At 37.6% G+C, this 20,346-nt stretch overlaps 1 protein-coding gene across 2 annotated transcripts in view; it reads right to left on the bottom strand.

Annotated features, from left to right (window-relative positions):
- Positions 1-1,658: 1,658 nt before the first annotated feature.
- LOC145673768 (abasic site processing protein HMCES) overlaps positions 1,659-20,346 on the bottom strand; it is a 56,709-nt gene continuing 38,021 nt past the window's right edge. The window contains exons 7-8 of one of the 2 annotated variants that reach the window (XM_081743524.1): positions 11,439-11,587; positions 1,659-2,136 (exon numbers count right to left, since the gene is read on the bottom strand). In XM_081743524.1, the coding sequence (XP_081599650.1) occupies positions 1,974-2,136; positions 11,439-11,587 (312 nt within the window). In that variant the 3' untranslated portion in view covers positions 1,659-1,973. The remainder of the gene's footprint in view (positions 2,137-11,438; positions 11,588-20,346) is intronic. The other variant, XM_081743525.1, reaches the window with a different exon arrangement.

A 20,346-nucleotide genomic window follows, 5' to 3' on the forward strand; every position in this document is an offset into this window, starting at 1 on the left:
ATTTCTCTTAACGATTTGACAATTAAAACCTTTCTTGCTTTGCTAATCGGTTGTTAACGTGCAGTACACTAACAATATTGGTCTTCCATAAACTAGTCATTCCTCCATCTCTCCATGCAAGAGTAATTGTGTTGCATCGACATTTAAAAGTAATCTCAAACTGGATTTATTGCATGCTATAAGCGTATATCTAAAATAAAAACTTGTTGAATATGGTCTAATCATTCATATATGTTTTAACCTTTGAAATATGCATTTATATACACTCTTAAACTTCAAATCTGAGCTGTATTATTGTTGTTAGGAACCACTACCAAGTTTAAGAGAGATGCCTAAAAGCAAACAAAATGTGCATTTGCATAAAAATCCAATGCGTACTTATTACACAGAATCAGAATGTGACAAGACTGGCGGTGTTGGATTTCTGAAGAGCAGTCTCTTGTAGATAGATAGTACATCTAATCTTTGAAATGAAATGAAAGCTGCAGTTTAACGTCCTACGATTACACCCGTTAGGCTAAGGGAGACTATGGTTAAAGCAAATGAATGATGGTGAAAGAATTGGTGGAATGAGAAAGTGAGAGGAAACGGAAGTACTCCGAGAAAACCCAAGGACACGATGTTGTCCACCACAAACTTACTTGGCCAGGGATGGAACTAGGGTCCCCACGCACCAGAGGTAAGCGCTCTACCACTGAGCCACCGTGGTCCACAGTACATCTAGTCCAGCGTTACCCAACCTTTTTCAACTTCCGGCACACTATGCGTGTAACTTGAATTCTCGCGGCACACTCATATATTTTATTATATTTAAATATAAAATACCATGGTATCTTTTTCTGTGATTACTGATCTCCTCACAGAGAAGAAAGCTCGATCACTGGTTTTGCACCATGGTAAATCATTACCCTTATTTTTCATTCTAATTTAAGAATAGAAAAACAATTGCAATGAAATATTGGACTTAGGTTTTAAAAAAATACGCTTTCTTTTCGAAAACTGCATCCAAACTTTCACTAACAAGGAAGATCACTAAATAACGAACGAACAAACAAATCTCTTTTACTTTCAAAACACAAATGTAGGTAACTCGTACGCATGTTTGTTTTGTCGAAAGGATTGAATATTTTAAAATTTTAAGTTACGAAATAGTCTGCTACAATAAAGAAGCAATAATGGTCACAACGTCGTAACAATAACAACAACTATCTTTTTCAATATTAAAAATGTACAGAAAAGTACCGCGGTATGAAACTTAAAATTTGTAGATTCATATTAGAGATTCATAGTAATGTGAAATACAAATATACGTTTTTCCCTATGTCCTGCAATTTAATTGCTATAGAATTAATAATTTTGTTTCGATTTACTCGCGGCACACCAGCGGCCTATTCACGGCACACCGGTTGGGAAACGCTGATCTAGTCGAATAGCAAGGCTTGTTATCAATCTTTCTCATATAAATATATATCTCCAGGGTGCTCGAGAAATTTTCTTCTCACTTGGGCACCAGTTCCGAAAACCAGGCGACACAATAATATAAATGCAATTTGATAAATAATCTATAATTTGACTTAAACTATAATTTGACTAATCTATAATTTGACTTAATCACGAACTTACAGGAAGGGAAACTCTGAAAAAGTTTAAAACAGATCTAAGCATTTTAAAAATCTTTATTTATTTTTAAAAACTTGAAAGTTCTATCGAAAGGAACTTTCTCGGTTCTTAAAGCTGCTTCTATGACAAAACCTGTTTAATAGTAATTAACGACATGTAATAATAACACAATTAAAAAAATAAAAACTAGTAAATAGATTACACATTTCTATACTGCACAAGCAACATTTTTATTTTAACAACATGTATGTAATTATATGCCTTACATAAACACAGAATGAGAAACTTTTATTTATTTATTTTTTTGAAGAATCAGGTACTAGACTTTGAGAGCCATTAGGAAGCTCCAGCTTTCACTTGGAGGTATCATGTTTCATTTTTTTAAATACTGGACTTCCTTCATCAACATTAGATTTTTCCTCTTCTTTCTCACTACTCGCCGAGGTTCTTTTGAGCCAGGCTTCCATAAATCGAGTGCTGCCAGTTGCTTTCGTTTGTTGCATCTTTAGCTCGGTCCTGCAATTTATTTGTACTTATCAAACACATGGACAAACAAACAAAAATTAGAAATAAAAAATTAAAAAATGAAAAGAAAAGAAAATCATACACTACACAATTTATGATCTATAAATTACACTTCAATAGTTATGCAAGAGTACATATCATCGGACCTAAAATCCACAGATAGTAGAGCTATAGAAACCTAAATAAACCATTAAAATAAATTATAGAATTGGGGGCGTCCACCACTAGCTCAAAAGCTAAACAAAAGAGCATCACAATTAACCAACAATTAGAGATATGCAAACCTAAAGTTAATATAATCATCATCATCATAGGTATTCTGGCGTTATTGGCAGGTCACTTGTCGCAGCTGAGAAGCTTCCATGCTCCACGGTCCTCCGCTAACCTCTTTGTCTTTAAGTATGATCTTTCTGTTTTGATATCATCCATTAATTGTATTCTCCTTCGCCCCCTCCCTCTCTAGGACGTTCCTCATGATACAGTTTCTTCTTACGCAATGTCCCAACCAGTTTCTCTTCCTCTTCTTAACTATATCTAAAAATGTTCTTTTCTCCCCCACCATTTCTAACACACTCTCATTCGTTTTCTACTCAACCCAACTAATTCTTTTCATTCTTATCCACACCCACATTTCGAAGGCTTCCAGTCGTGTTTAATCACTTTTACGTAATGTCCATGTTTCCGCCCCATACAGTACAACACTCCACACGGAACATTTTATGAGTCTTTCTCTCAACTCTTTATTCAAGGTCCCACAAAATTTTAATATAATAGATATATAAAATTCTGCATAATTTCCGGAATAAAGTAGGGCAACAGCTATTACGGTAAAGGTACAAAGAAAGCGCAACTGACAAATTGTCTCTATCTCACCTGCTTCTCCGTAGTAGACGATAAGAAAGTTCAGGCTCATACACGGATATCAATCCACTCAATGATTGCACTACTAACGTCTCATGAGCCGTACTTGACAAGCTCCCTTTAAGCAAATACAGGCGCAACCATCCCATCGAAAACAAATCGAACAGTTGTGTTCGACTTGAGTTGTGATGTATTCAAACAGAAGCAGGTAGGAGTGACGTCGGGTCCATGCTGGCACACCATGGAAGATCCCAAAATTCGGTGTCAGCTTTACCCTAGGCGACTTTGTCCAACCCACAGAGGACAAAAAGTTGCAGTTCTAGATATATAGCAGGATACGGCCACATACTATCCGTGAAGACGGAATTTGGGAGTCAACACAAATTACTTGGAAAGTGGAAAGATACATCTTCCCAGAATCGATGTGTCAATTTCATGATGGAGAAATATAGCCGAGTCACTGTGGTAAATACACTTACCACACGTGGAAATGTCACAACTCAAGCAGAAAACAGTTCAATGCAGGATGAAGCCATGAAATGGTAACTTTGAGTTTTACGTCCCACGATTATGCCAGCTAGGCTAAAGGAGATGGTAATGATGAGAAATGAATTAAATGATGGAGTGAAGAAAGTGGGAGGAAACAGGAGGACTCTGAGAGAAAACCCACGCACACAGTATTTGTCCACTACAAAGTTAACTTGGCGCGAGCTGGGATAGAACCAGGGACCCCATGCAGGATGAAGCAATAACGCTATAAATACAAGGCAGAATTTACCATGAGACACGCAGTATGAAGAAAGTCTAAAGTTGCAATTAAATAAGGAAAGTTTCGAGACAGGATAATAGCTGCTGGCCTAGGGCTTATTTCCGATGCTTTACAAAGAAAAAATTACTTTCGTTGATTAAACGAAATTACAAAGGCATTTCAAAGCTTGAAGATCGTAGCGTAAATAAAGTAAATGTCCTGGAAGGCTCGATGGAGAACATCTTGGTTGTCGGTGACTGGAAACTGGGAATGCTTCTCAACCGGTGAGCGAAGCTCTTCTTCTCTAAGTCCTGAGGATGGACATGTAACAATTAAGTGAATAATTCACTACAATTATGTTTCTTTATATAAACTTAGTTTTATCTAACACTTGCTTGAGTAATAACCTTTTTATATGACCATTTTCAATTATATATATATATAATCGAGAAGCCATTCCGCCGTTGCGGAGGTATTCCTTGAAGGTATCTATAATCATGCAACACAACGCAAGAGGTGTCATGATGGGAATGGAATGAGTGAAATAGATAGTTTTACTCCCAGCATTAAGTCATTTAGACTAAGAGTGACAGATGATAAATGCAGACGGATTTATGATAAAAAGTTTAACGAAATGAGCATTAAAAGGAGGCAACGGAAATACTGAAAGAAAATTGTTTGCGTACAAAACCTCGCAGTCACGTCGCGGGCCACAATCTCGCGTGGCCAAAATTTCACCATAACGATTTCTTCAGTGTAGAACGTTCGAAATATCGCTGCATGAACTGTAGACAGGGTTGCACTCACGCAGGAGGTCCATCGGTCCGGATCCCCCAAGAAAACTCCGTAATTGTTTCTTAATAAAATTATATTTATTTACCAGAGAAATGATTGAGGTAGCTTAAAGATTCGATATTACAATTCATCTGTACCCTTTCTTTTCTTATAAAAGCAATCTAGTTCTGTAATTTCTTTTCGGAGAATATAGGAAGTACTTGACAATTACTTATCCTCTTTTCGGATACAGAACAACACCGGTTGGATACTATACAGATATTGTGTCGGGTCCATGACATCTGGGCGCAAAACCTTTTATTCAAATAGGTTTACCTACCTACATATGTTATAGTGTATTCCATAACTAGAACCCGGATGTTTAGACACTAAAATATGAAAACAGGCACTGGAAATTTCAAAGAACTTCTACAAATAATTTTGCAAAAACTAAAAACAACATCTTAAACAGCAAAATTTCTGCACATCATGCACAACTTGTCTCTACCAGTTGGAAAGAAATAGGAAGGAACTGTAGCGGACTCTCTACTATGCGGTCTCCGTACTATACGGCTTAGTTTTAAAATAATATTTCTTTTTAATAAAATAAGAGTGTGTAATGAAGTCATATAATTTGTGTAAAAAAGCGTACGTCTTTCGTTAAGGTTTAGTTATTTTAAAGATGTCACTATATATTACTACTTCCCTGTGTACTTGATTATCTGAGTCAGATATTATAAAATTTATCTTAAAATGTGTACAATACTGTACATATTTTCATTTTCTATAATAAATTATTAAAACACATGGTACAAAACATAAGAAATGTTTATTAAATACTGTCCTGTACCAAGAGATCAGAAGAAACGAATAAGAGCTAGTTTTGGAATAAAAATGGTGTTTTTAATGCTATGGGTGGTTCAGGAAGTGAGTATTTATTGAATACTTTTTTTTTCTTGTTATTCGATCTGCCCATTAGGCCGGATAGTTGAGACTCTATTGTATTAATAGAAAGTTATTTCAGATTTCATAAAAATAGACACTTATTACACATTGAAATAGAAGAATAGGCCAAATAAAATTTGAAAATGAAATGAAATCTTTGAGTTTTACGTCCCACTGTTACGCCGGCTAGGCTAAAGGAAACGGAATAAATAAAATTTACTGTAGACAGCCTGTGACACGCCAAAATAAAATTCTGTCCCTTATAATATATCTAACGAAAAGGAACGATATGATTGGACGACACGAGAAGAACATTATTTCCAATAAGGATACGGAATCTGTATGACACTTCTCAATAACCAGTCAAGAACGAACAACCACACTGAAGCACTAATTGTGAACTGCAGTCGGAGCTTCAAATGAATCACTCGTTGATTTGCGCCTTATTGATGCACTTCCTAGGACAACAACAACAACCACAACAACAAAAACGGGACTTAGTGTACGATGCAATGCTTCGAGAAGAGCCGCTCAAGAAAAGAAGAAAATATATTCAGGCAGATCATTGGCGGATCCAGGGGAGGAGGCAGGCAACCGCCCCCCCCCCCAAAAGGTCTTGTTTTTACTTTTAGCATTTATTGTTGGAAAGTACAAATATGGTCTTTTCCCGACCGATTCAATCTGTGTGACAAGCCTAGCAGAGTCTAATCAAAATGTGTGGTAAATAATAGTACTTAATACAGACATATTTGAATTGTGAATACTTCTGTCCCTAGTTCCTTGAGGAGGTCACCATAAGCCTCAAAGAACTGAGAATATGATTCATTCGTATGACGAACAGCTGTAGGAAGGAGAGTGAGACGGCTCACTCTTTGAACTAAAAATGTATATTTTAAAATTGAGTCTTAGAAAGAGGATATGGAAATCGAATTCGGGTCCCGAAACTTCAAATACCTTTACCTTGAAGAAAGAGAAATATAGAATCTTCAGCGCTCCTTACCAAAACGTTCTCTGAATCTAAGACTTTTCGGTTGGTTGATTGATTGATATGTATTTACGTCGTTTGTCAAAAGCGATGCTTCACAGGACGAGAACTAGAGTTTAAAGTTGGATCTGAACCACTGTAGTGCGTTCGATGCTCACTCACCGGGAATCAAACCACAGAACCTCATACATCACAGATGAAACGTTCGCTAGCTATTAGAGCAACTAAGAGAGCCGTGACTTTTGGGGTTCAACACGGAAACATTAGGAAGGGACCAGGGATTAATTGTGACTTTCAATGGCATTTCATCTTTTCTTGAGAGATAACACAAGATGTTACTGTAATTCATATACAAAAGACGAAGTCCTGAGTGATCACACAGACCAAACCGTTTAAGCTAGAAACTTGGGATTCGGACAGTAGATAGGATTTGTGACGTAAAACATCACTAAGGAAGAATTTCTTGGAAATTCAAAGAAAGGAAAGGGGTGGCCATCTCCCCGAATTCCTTAAGATTAGAGACTTGAAATTTGGTATCTGGATTTCGGATTTAAAATAATTTGACATATGTTTCAACATTTTTCGATACTTTAGTAAAATGGGAAAAAAACAGGGGGAAAGAAAAAGGAGTGGGGATTGCAATTATTATAATAAAATATGAATATCTAAGAATCTTTGAAGGTTAGAAATATGAAATTTGGTGTATGGACTTCTCACTCAAAATAATTCAATACGTATTTCAATGTTTTTGATATTTTACCTAGAAGGAAAGAAAACAGATGGAAATTATTATTATTATTATATGCAGATATCTCTGCATCAATTACGGCTAGACATGAAAGTTGGTTGTTTAATTTTTCATTTAAAATAATTAAAAATGTATTTAAGCGATTTTTTTTGCCACCTAACATAGAAGGGAAGGAAAAGAGGTGGGTGTGGTTCACTAAAATATCTTACAAGGTGTTTGAATTTCGTGACAGTTTTAGCTCAATTCAATTCTATATGGAAGATATAGATGGAAGAACGCGAAATATTATGCCACAGTAGCACGTAGGAGCATTTGCTATATCGTGCGAGGCTGTATGCAGAGCAAACTGGGGGTCTGGGGGCGAAACCCTACCTAGGCAAAGGCTAGTATAATATAATTTTATACTATGTTTATACTATACTATACTATGCTATAGTTATACTATGTTTCTAAAAACTGCATTTAAGAAATTACCTAATAGAGACAATTTCCAACCCCCTATTCCTAGTCTAGTCTAATGCTTTTCCTAGGCATCGATACAAACGTATATTACGATCGTGTCATCGACAGATTTGCCAGGAACAAGAAAGGACGTAGATTTGAGTTTGTGCTGTAACTTTCACAAAGATGGACTGCAAGGTGACTGAGGCCACTGTGTGGTTTCCGCCTGTCGTGGTTTTTGCCAGTATTTATTTTCAACTCGTAGGTATTCCCCAAAAGTAATCTAAAGTTGAACTACTTGGATGTATCTGAATCGCAAACAAAATCAAGAAAGATGAACAAACTCCAAAAAGTTTTTGAAATTGCTCTTTTCAATCTTTAACTGAAACCAAAGGGCACAACTACAATCGTGAAAAATGTGTACCGGCATATTATATTTTCTATTTTATTCTCTATTTTCTATTTTAAAGGGTAAGTAAAAGGTAGTCTTTGACCGTAAGGTCGCAGACAGGATCTCCAACAGAGCCCCGAAGCAGGCAAAGTGGAGTGGAATTAGGTTCCCAAAGCTCCGAAGCAAGCAGTGGGTAGGTTAGATGGCCAACAGAGCCCCGAAGCAGGCAAAGTGGCTGAGGTTTGGATTCCCAGACAGCCCCGAAGCAGGCAAAGCCAGGAGAAAGGATAGGCGTAGTCCCGTAGCAGACTAGAGGCCCTGGGATAGGTTACTCCTAAAGTCCCGAAGCAGACAGTAGAAGGGTCACCAGAAAACTGGTAATGAGCTGGATTCTTCTGCCCAATTTATAGCGTCCCTTGGGTGGCGGTGGCGCTTCTGCTTCGATTTTGTCTTCTGCTCCGTGGGAGGGACTAGACGTCGTCTGCAGGTGATTGCAGGTCCTCCTGGTGGAAGTTCCTCTTAATGAAACACGTGGTGGTGTTTATAAACACTTGATGCGTGTATTTGTTTACAAACAACTTCACATGGGATATTACAATATATATATATTTCATAAACAGTTATATATTATACATATGATATTTGATTTGTTTGTTTAACGTTCCACAGTTCTGCCAGGACGGCTAAAGGGCACGTGGAGCTACTGATTATACTGGAATCCGAACCACTTTTTTTTTCGTTCAAGTGTAACCCCACCGGGAATCGAACCCGGGATCACGCGCACCAAAGGCAAGCTTGTCAGCCACTAGGCCAAACAGGGTCCATATTATATCGGAGATGAAAGAAGAACAAGTTATACGTACTTTATTCTCCATTGGTAATTTCGTTTAAAGGTGAGAATTTTTCAAAATTAAATTTTAATTTTTAAATATCTGATATCGTCAAATAATACTGCCAGTCGTTATATTTTAGGAAATATAGCTTGTGTGCAGTAATGAACGGAAACATCACTTTGGTTTTACATTTCTGATCTTCATTTTATTGTAGGCTTTGCTAATCTTTCATTTTTTTTTCTAACTATTTATGCATTATAATCAAATCAATCAAATCAAATGTAATTTACGTAAAAAAAACTGAAACACTAAAAATTGGCCAACCTTGCCCCCTCCCTACTCCCCCATACAAGAAGTACAAATACAGGATGTTATCATGTAGTGACCTACTTTATTGCTTCACATACCAATTTTTATGAGTGTATACCAAGGGGGAATGCCCCACAAAACTGTTAAAAAACAGAAACACGACCTTTAGCTCCCCCCCCCCCCGCCGTACTACCCCACATACATAAAATGCACACCGGTGGAAACCTGCATCCTTCAGGAATACTTTGGTACCAAAATCATCTTCCCACCCTAATTAGGGGCTGAGCTATTGAGGTTTAAATCCCCGACGCAGCAATTGCGTTTAAAGGTTAATAGTGTTGAAGAAGCCTCAAAAGTTTGGATGACTGATCTTGTAGTATCCTTAGTGGGTAACACTGAACAACATATGCGGTACTGTAATTTTCGATTCTCTCGTAGATTTAAAATATGTAATAATCTGACGTAGTGCCATTTGAAAAAATACAACTTGATGATGGGTTGAAAGTTTCGGGAATCACGTAATGGGAACAATGTAACCTGTTAGAGTTTGTTGTAGTTATAAACTATCCTCTTTGTTCACTCTAAATGCAAAACCGTATGTAACTTGGAATATTTGTCGTTGCAGAGCACCAGTTTGAAGTGAGGTGGTCGTGATCAAAAATGGACCTGATGAGAAACCACTTCCGTGCCATGATTTATTACGATATTCGCCAAGGGTTAACACAGCAAGAGTGTGTTCTTCGGATGACTGCTACTTTTCCTGATGAAGTCCCATCCCAGACGACAATTTCTAGGTGGCTTCAAGAATTCAGATGTGGTCGGGTCAGCCTGAGTGATGAGGATCGTGCAGCTCGTCCATCGATAGCCATTGTGCCCAAAAAGATTGTACACTGAAACTGAGGCATTGGCATGAGCCAAATACAAACAATATTGTATGATTATTTAGATGTGAAAAAACTTTGCGCACGCTAGATCCCATACAATTTAACTCAAGCACAAAAAGACGCCCATGTAAAGTGGTGCAAAGCTATGACGAAACGGTTGAAGTCCGGATCATGTAATTTAGTGTTTAACATCGTAACAGGTGATAAAACGTGGATTTATGCATACGAACCGGAAACAAAGCGACAATCTGTTGTGTGACTGTTCCGCGATAAACCTAAACCAACCAAAGTTGTTCGTGCACGCAGTGTCTCCGAACAAATGATTGCATCGTTTTCTAGTAAATCAGGTCATATTGCAACTATTCTACTGGCGAATCGTAGAATAGTCAATGCAGAATGGTACACAACCATATGTCTACCACAAGTACGGAATGTAAGCAGACAGTCCAACCCCTACTGTCGAATCATTCTGCATCACGACAATGCAGGGTCGCACACAGCAGCTGCCACAAGTGGTTTTCTGGACCAGGAAAACGTTGAAGTCATGACACATCCAGCTTATTTCCCTGATTTAGCCCCCAGTGATTTCTTCTTCCCAACAATCAAGAACATGTTGCGTGGGAAGCACTTTTGCACTCCAGAAGAACACATCGAGGAATACAAACTGCATGTTTCACAGGCGCCAACTTCGGAGTGGCATAACTGTTTCAAGATGTGGTTCTATCGCATAAAACAACGCATTGCTGCACAAGGAGAGTACTTTGAATAGAAGTAAAGAATTGCTGTACTTTGAGTTCTTGGGTTCTATCACTTTCCCGAAAATTGAGTTTTACGTCCTATGGTTATGCCAGGTAGACTAAAGGAGACGGTGATGATGAGAGATGAATGGAGGAAGTGAGAGGAAACGGGAGAACCCCGATAAAACCCACGAGCACGGTGTTTGTTCACCACAAAGTCCACACGGCGCGAGCTGGAATCGAACTAGGGACCCCAAGCACCGGGGGTGAACGCTCTGCCACTGAGCCACCGCGCCCCCTACTTTCCCGAAACTTTCAGTGCAACCCTCGTATTTGTATGGAATGTAAAGCTATATTTTCGGTACCAAGGCTATATGAGATGTAGACATATACACCAATATGCGAGTTCTCATCTGTGACTAACCTCGGTTCTTTTCCACCAAAGGCAATGGCGCTAACAAACCAAGAGGATGCCCTCCACTGCAAATCGTGATTGTTCTGTCCACAATAATACTGACAAAGTTTCTGATTACGTTCACGGCGTGGAAATCAATTATCTTTAGACAACATGCCCATGTTCTATCCTCTGTAACACTTGATTAATTATAATAATACGAGAAAACATAAAACTACTTACTGCTTTAAATCAATAGGTTTATTACACTCTGAGGAGTTGTTCCGAGAATTGTTGACTACAGTTGACACTGGATGCCAAATCAGGCAGCTAGCTGGACGCAAGATCTCTAAACGTGATCCATCCTTCAATTTACCAAAATCCAACCACTCCTGTAAATTAATAAATAGACCATGGCAAACTTAATTTTAAGATATATATATATATATATATATATATATATATAGGGTGCGTCAAAATTATGTGAACAATCTGAAGTTTAGTTTGTTTTCTATACAGGGTGACCCATGGCTCACAGACTCATATTGGAGCATAGAAGAGTGGTGGTGGTGTTAAGATTAATGGAAGTTGTGCAGTTGGCAATAGAAGTGCGTCGAAGGTTTGCAGAACGATTTCCAGATCGACGGCCACCAACTCGTTTAACACTTTATCGCATTTATCAAAAGTTTGTACCAACTGGATCAGTAGCAGACAATTATCGCGGAAATGCGAGGCGACCTAGAACTGACAGAAGTGAACTCAACATTGCTACACTGCAGGAGGCCATACTACGGAGTCCAACAAAATCGACGAGACATTGCGGTTTGCAGACTGCAAGAAGGATTCCACAGAGGACAGTGAACCGAATTCTATCCAAGGACCTTGGTATGCGACCATATCACCTACAGATCGTTCAAGTTTTGACTGCTCGACAGGCAGCCGGGCATTGTTAGTCAAATGATTTTCAGTGATGAGGCTACCTTTCATACCAGTGGTCATGTTAATTGTAATAAGACAATTTTCTGGGGTACTGAAAATCCACGTATCGTTCGTGAGCATGAACGTGCATGTCCGAAGGTAAAAGCGTGTGTCGTGACCGCTACTGGTGTAGAATAATTGGCCCATTTTTCTTTACAACTCCAACGATGACTGCAGATGACTACTTGCAAATGCTGCAAGAGTTTACCACTGAGAACATGCTGTTACAACTTAGACGAGGTTATTTTCAACATGATGGTGCATCGACTCATTTTGCTCGTGATGTTGGCGCTTATCTTGATCAAACGTTCGTTGGATTGGTCGCGCCGGACCGTCGGCATGGCCCCCACATCTCCAGATCTCATGTTTTGAGACTTCTGGTTAAGGAGTATGATAAAAAAGCGTGTGTGTAATACAAAATTAAGAGACATTGAAGAACTCAAGGACAGAATAAAAGGTGTGATATCCAATATTCTCCCCGAAATGTGTGTTCGGACACTAAATTGTACTGTTCAACGTTGGTTTATGTATATTAATCGTGCTGGTGGGCAGGTTGAGACTCTCTATAACGAAAACTCTGACTAAATGCTTTCTCTCAAATAGTGTTCACATAATTTTGACTCACTTGATAAAGCAAAAGGAAAACTGAGAATTTATCCGAACAAAAACAAAAATATTTCATTATTTTGACAGAACTAACCTTAAAGTAATATGAAACTTTAGTAAGTATTCCCCTAGCCTTCAATCAAACGTTTTTTTACTCCACATATTACATTCTACCTAACTATTCGTGTCATGAATAACCTATCAAATGACATAATCATTATATTACTGAAATCTAACCAAAACAGAAATTACCAACAACCAAATATCATTTGAAGAGGAAGAAGTTTAATCTCCTTATAATTTAAATTAAATTGTTATAAAAATGTAATGCAATAATCACAAGAAGGCAAACATTATATAACCAGAGAGCTTTCGATCATTTTTAAGCTACTATTACTTGCTAGAGCACTATTTACATACGATTTTACGTCTATTTTATGAAAGAAATTCCGCTAGTATCATAACCTTGAATTTACTGAAAAATGCAGTACATTTCGTTATAAAAGTTATGTTGAGCCACCGTTACGTTAGATATAAATACAGGGTGCGGAAGAAGTCCCAGAACGGTCCAATATCTCGCGAAATATTCAAATCTGCTAGCTGTATTTGCCGAGAATGTACTAACTCGATATCATACTGGCCAATAGAAACCATCCCACGAGTCTAGGTGATGCTCTGGAAGGAGAGGCGTTCTCTCTGAAAATCCACTAAACTAGTTGCGGATCCGTTACTATTTTGAAAGATCAACCATATAAAAACTTGAGGAATTTGTTTAATAGCTAAGATCAGAGCCAATACTTTACACTCGAAATGTGGAGTGTTGCGTTCAGCATCTGAAAACGTAGCAGAAGTACATGCCATATTTTTTAACTTCTCATTTACCTCAATGAATATCATTCCGCTGACTCCATATTGGGACGCGTCTGCCATTAATACTACAAGTAGATCCTATCTGAAAGGATGTAAAAATCTCTGCTCTCTTCAACATACATCTGGCCGTCTCAAATTCAGCTTGATATACACTTGTCCATATCCACTTCACATTTTTCTTTAATAGGCTGTATAGCGAATCAAGTTTTAAAGACAACAAACAAGCCTGGCAAATGCTTGTGAAAAACTCAGTATGCCTAAAAGATACTGCAAGTTTACCGCATTTGGGGATGGAGGTGTGTTCAAAATAAGTGTAATCTAATGAAGGCCTAAGGGTGTTGTAATTCATAGCCCAAATATTTAATCTGTGTAATAAAAAATAAGCTTTTCTCTTTATTGTCTTTAGATCTTTGGAATAACAATGTCCATGAATCCTTGGAATATCTGAGCCGAACAATTCAAGCTAAAAGGTAACCTTTTACCCCGAAATAATCCCCATGGTGTGTTAACAATAAGTTATCTCCGCGACTGTTCTTCCACGTTGAGTTACTGATACGCTTGCCGTAGATCTAACAATACAAAGCACTGTACCTGATTTTGTTTAGCAACTCATCAATCTTTAGTAAGGGATAACTCGCCTTTTCTCTGACAATTGACTGTTCTTTTAAAGTCGAGACATAAATGTAAACTGCAATCTACTTTCTGAACTACCTCTAGCGGTGTCGCTCAATCCGAGTACTCCACCTTCTCCATTATGTCTTACTTACATAATTTACCCTATTTCGTTTTAACTAATGCACATAGGACGTCGTAGCTATTTCTAAAATAGGTAGTGCATCAGTCTTAATTGGTATGATGTTCAATAAGCATACCAATTAAGATTGATGCACTACCTATTTTAGAAAAAGCTACGAACTCTGAGTTTCTGAGTTTAACAGAACTCTGAGCTTCTGTTATGTGTAATGTTGTGCATCCATAACTATCGCTATGTTGTCGTGGCCTCTATTTGGTTGTCGAAATTGCAATAGGTGCTCCTTCCAATTACTGTTCATCTCATCTAACCATGATTTTCAAATCAAAGGATTAGTATTATCTTTTTCATCACTACTACAGAGGGCGCCGCGGTGGCTCAGTGGTAGAGCGTTCACCTCTGGTACATGGGGCCCTTGGTTCGATCCCAGCTCGCGCCAAGTGAACTTTGTGGTAGACAAACACCGTGTGCGTGGGTTTTCTCGTGGTTCTCCTGTTTCCTCTCACTTTATTCATTCCACCATTTCCTTCACTTCTCATCACCACCGTCTCCTTTAACCTCGCCGGCATAACTATGGGACGTAAAACTTCCCAACATTTCATTTTTTCACTACTACAGAGTATAGAAACCTCCAACTTCTATCTCCATCTTTGACATTTCAGGGTTCCCACTTATTTAGGGAGCACAATTCCTGACATTTTCAGGCCACGATTTACAAATGTGCAGGTCTATATATAAGGTAAAAAAGCAACTATATATTTCCCGACCAGGAGGGTTCCTCATCATCTATACAGGCATATTATATATTAATATAGGTATAACAGATTAGCAAAACAAACTAATTTATTTTATAACATATCCCCTACCAAGTAACCGCGTAAGCTATTGCTGTAGCAAAAGGAAGGTTTAAAACAATAGATTCAGAAAAGTAAACATCCGCACTTAAAATTCCCTGATTTTCCAGGTTTCTCAGGTTGGTGGGAACCCTGAATCTGTCCAAATTCTATCCAGTAACTAAATCGGGACGACCTGCATTCTTAGCACTAACTTGAACACTTTCTAAGCTGACTTCCTCAGAAAGGAACTCCTTATGATTACTACCCATTATTGTAAATATTGGTAAACATATATCTATTTCCACCAATTTTAACGAATTTGACATGTAGGAAATATCCAGAACTGCACCACTGTTGTAATTGCAATAAGGCTATATACTTGAGCAAAAACAATTATATTGTCACACTAATATAATTTCTAATTATCTTTATGATCCAAAAATATTTCCATATTATTTGTTATCAGTTATCAACTACTGAGTAACTTAATGGGATCAGCACTTTTACATTTGTTTACAATATTCTGAATAATATTTCTTCTTCTAACCAAAAACAATTATTTTTCATTTTAACTTGCTATACTACTTTCGTATAGCACTTTCCGCCCACCAACAATACGTAAAAATATTAATCATGTGATAGACTAATAGCATTATTGTGCAAATTCTTTTGTGGTCAAGTTCAGTGTAAAAATATGCATTTCGCATCTATATTTACAGGTTAAAAAAAAAGTGCAATAATATGAACTGTATCTCTGCAGTCTAAATATCCCTTGGTTCTATGTTCGACTCTCCGCAAATTTAGTTTTGGGTACTAGCAGAAGGTAACGTTAAAAGTTACTAAACCGGAAAATTAATATCAGGCGAAACTTAATATCGGGTACAAGTAGAACGGCACACATTAGCTTCACTGGTGGTTGGGGTGGATCTGAATACGTTTCCTTTGCTCTGACTATTTGATTCTTAATTTCTTCTGGAATAATTCATAGGAAGCACTATCTGTTAAAACGTAAAGAGTGAAAAAGTTACTAACTGGACCGAGACTAAAACCCGGGACCTCCGGCATACCGTGCCGATGCGTTAACCAATAAGCCACCCAGTCCACTTCCCAGAACAGCCACTCTCTCAGTTGTTTACTCTTTTCGTTAGTATATATGAAATCATAACCGTCATAAGGTGCTTCGTATATGGATACAAGATTGTCCAATCACAGCAGGTGCCTGTGGTACAACCCACGTTGTCCGAGATGAGAGTACCGACCTCGAGAGAGTGAGTGGCTGTTGTGGGGGGCTTAGTGGTTAACACATCGGCACGGTATGCTGGAGGTCCTGGGTTCGAGTCCCAGTCCAGTCAGTGACCTTTTCACTCTTTACGTTAGAATTCACACCTATAGAGGATTTGATGTGTAATGTAAAAAATCGGTTGTTTCCTCCTTTCGTTAGTATATACACTATCTGTTAGTTTAGTTTCTTATACAAGTTCCTATTATCGCAAATAATTAATTCTATTTTATTACGTGCTCCAGTTTACTTCAATTCCAGTTGTAAATTCGATAATTCTCTTACATGTTATCGAGAAGCTTGTTATAAATAGAATATCATTATAGAATAATTTCAAAATATTTTTTGGATATTTTCACTGATTCGCTGTCCTTAAACTACATTATAGATGTACTGAAGGAAGAGAAAAGTTCATTGGTTACTGACTGTCCAAGTTTACTACAAAAGCCACATCCTGATACAATAAACCCTCTCTTAGCGGAATCGAAAGGGACTCGAAAAAATTTCCGTTAAAGAACGGTCGACCTATGCAAAAGAAGTGCAACAGGAAAGGTTTCTTGAGACTCTAAAATGCAGCTTACTGAGCAGGTGACGAGCGTACTACGCTCCGCGACTGTGCAGACACACCCTTGTCAGCAGTAGTACGAACTCATAGATTACACCACCATCACATATAGGGAGGGGGTGAAAATAGTACTGAGAAAATACTGATAACATACGTTGAGCATGATCGGAGATATGCACCTAGGAAAATTCCGTAGGTTTTGGAGAGCGATAGAATTTCATCCCCAGGTCACCTCTTGAAATCATCACTAGTTCACACAACTCCGAAAATATAAAAATAGTGAATTTTATATAGCAACGTGATCTGAAGTATTGCTAACTTCTTTCCAAGGCTGTGTCCTCCACCGAGGATTGAACCAGGGATCACGTGTATTGGTAGTACGTGATAACCTTTCTGCTTTAAAAAGAGAACTTGCTTGTTTAAACAAAATTATAGCAGGTTTTACAGTGTGTTGAACGAAACAACAAATTATTACAACATACAATATTGTTTCAATTCTACATACATACATATCAGTGTATTCACTTTTGTTTTTATTTCCAAAATGAAACAACTGAACAGAGAAACCAAAGTGACACGAATAGCATACCCAAGTGGTGATCTGATATAAGACCTTAACGTATTAAAACTAACCTGATATTTGGGGCCGCCCTGTTTTAGAATCAAAGAGAACCTGGGAAAAGAGTGAAGAAGGGATTTTCCCGTTTAAAACGAAACAGTTTCAACATTATGAACAGAATTGTAAAGTTAAAAGAAAAGTAATGAAGTCTTTAAAAAACGGAAAAGTGATGCTTTTACTGAAACAATGTCTTGACATTTGAGAATTTTGATATGGTAACCCTAGGCTAATGGAAATGTATGCTTACCGATTACTACTCAATATACACCTTGCAATGGCAAGCATAATCGGAATACTCTTCCGAAAGGGTACTTCAAGTTGTAGGCCTTCGTGTGACCATTGTCACTAGTAAGAAAGAAATTGGTTCGTTAATTGTCTGTTGAAGGTTGAAACTTCGCTGGATATAAAGCAAACACATATTAAAAATGATTTAAAAAACAGGTTCCGTGGGATCTTCCTTAAAGAGAGATCCCCTGCCTCACAGCTGAAGATTGCGTGTTTGAGCATTTTTCCTCCTTCGGAGAAAGTTATCTGCAAAGCAGAAAGCAATTCCACATGCGTCAGTGATCCTTGCAACCCGTTCAATAAACCTTTGGTGCCTTCCATTTCAATTCAGGCAGAGCATGTACCATCATCATCTCAGATATTGTTGAAACTTTTTTTATAGCAACTAGACGTGTTTTTAAGAGACCCATATTTTTTTTATTTTGTCGAAAAAAATTTTCCCGCCAAGTAATGGGCCATCAAAGACGGGGAGTACAATTTATGAATTGTAGAAGACATGGAAAATGGTCAATATCGGAGCCTCACCATTCGGCTATGGAGACAGGTAGAGTTATAATTCTTGTTGTGGTATGTACATAGGGATATAAATAAACTATATTTTATTATAGTTTGGTTTGCGCATGCGTATCTTTTTGTACATAAATTAACAAATGAACGTCAATTTATCTGAAAAGTCGAAGTTTGCAAATTTTTTTCGAGCACTTCCGGTTCGAATTTTAAAATTCTGTTTTCACGGTTGGTAAGACCTAGTTACCCGCTTTTCGAAAAAAATTTTCTATCGCTTCTGTGGTCAACCGTTTTGTCGCAAAAAATTCGAGAACTTGTAAAATTTTCAAAAATCGCCATTTTTGGGCGCCATTTTCTCGAAAACACCATTTTTTAAAATTCTGAAATTTTGTCAGATGGTTCAACTTTACCTGAATAATAAACACACCAAATACCATTCTCGACCAATACTTCATGGATTAACTGCAGCCTTTTAAAGTTAGCGAAGTTTCGCTAATTTTGATGTCACAGTTAGCAACACTGAGAACAATAAAAGTGCAATGATTTGATGATGTTTGTGGTTCATATTCATTGAATGAAGAATAAAAGGATTTCTTGACTGGTTTTTTATTGTTTTGAACAAAGAGGCTCTCTGAAATAGTAAAATGAGCCTCCCCCTACTCCTCCGTTTTCTTAAAATTTGTGTGTTTCGTAATCGTAATTTCCACCTCAGATTACTTCAGTTTAAGTTTACTTGAAATGGCCATCCAATGAATTCTGATGATCTATAAAAGGCCTAAACTATTACCTCAGTATGGTTTGGAATGCTCCAGACAAAGTCTCAATTAAGTGCGATGTCATTACAGTGATCGAAAAATGACAAAAATTAAAAAAAAAAATCGAAACGTTTTCTTACGCGTTCCAAAGAAATTTACTGAATTTTTAAACAGAACATTCCCAGCATAAAAATGGGTCACTCGGAATTTTATAGTATTCGACTAAAGTGTGTCAGTCCGCAACCTGAGGGGGAAGTGTGTGTGTGTGTGTATTGTGCAAATTTTAAGTTAGCTGCTACTGCGTTGCTACAAATCAAAGGTGCAACCTGTATTGAAGCTGTCATGAGTGACATATTTCCTTTAGTAGTATGATCCGTAGAAAATGACAGCTGTCTTCTTCAAGAATGTGGTGAATATCCTGGAGTGGAAGAAATAAGTGTGGTGTCTTTAATTATTGATCCTGATGAAAATGAAAGTGGTTACGTATGCCATATGGGAGAATAATGATCTCGTTAAAAAAAAAAAAAAAAAAAAAAAAAAAAAAAAAAAAAAAAAAAAAAAAAAACGGTGCCACTTTCTGTTTTTGTATCGTACATTGCCGGTTTAACTGTAAGAATTGTAATTCATGACTACATCAAGAAAATCCAAAGAGAATCAATTGCTACCGAAAACCACCGTATAAAATTTCAAGATACAAATTCTATTTTACTTCATGTGAACTTCGTTGAAAACTGGACTGTTATTCTGCAAAGTGAAATTCAGAGTTATCACCGAAATATGAAACAACTGACAGTTTTGTTGTAATAAACGACGATAAAACACACGATTAGGCTCATGTACTCATAGCCATAGACAAGATTCTAAAAATACTCGAAGAAAAGCGAAAATATATTTTATAGAAAAAGGTTTGAATACGAGAAAATAAGTGTCTATAATTTCCCAAACCGTGTCAGTGATTTCTGATAGTGCTGCATCCCACTTTAAAAATCGCTTTCAGATGTTCGAGATGCAGACAGGTCCGATAAAGCAGTGTTTTTGCAGTGAAACCGGTCATGCAAGGGTCTCTGCGACGGTAGTGGGGAAGAGGGGGGGGCAAAGAA

The sequence above is a fragment of the Thermobia domestica genome, chromosome 17 (genome assembly GCF_964235325.1).
Source record: "Thermobia domestica chromosome 17, izTheDome1.hap1.1, whole genome shotgun sequence".
Taxonomy (NCBI): domain Eukaryota; kingdom Metazoa; phylum Arthropoda; class Insecta; order Zygentoma; family Lepismatidae; genus Thermobia; species Thermobia domestica.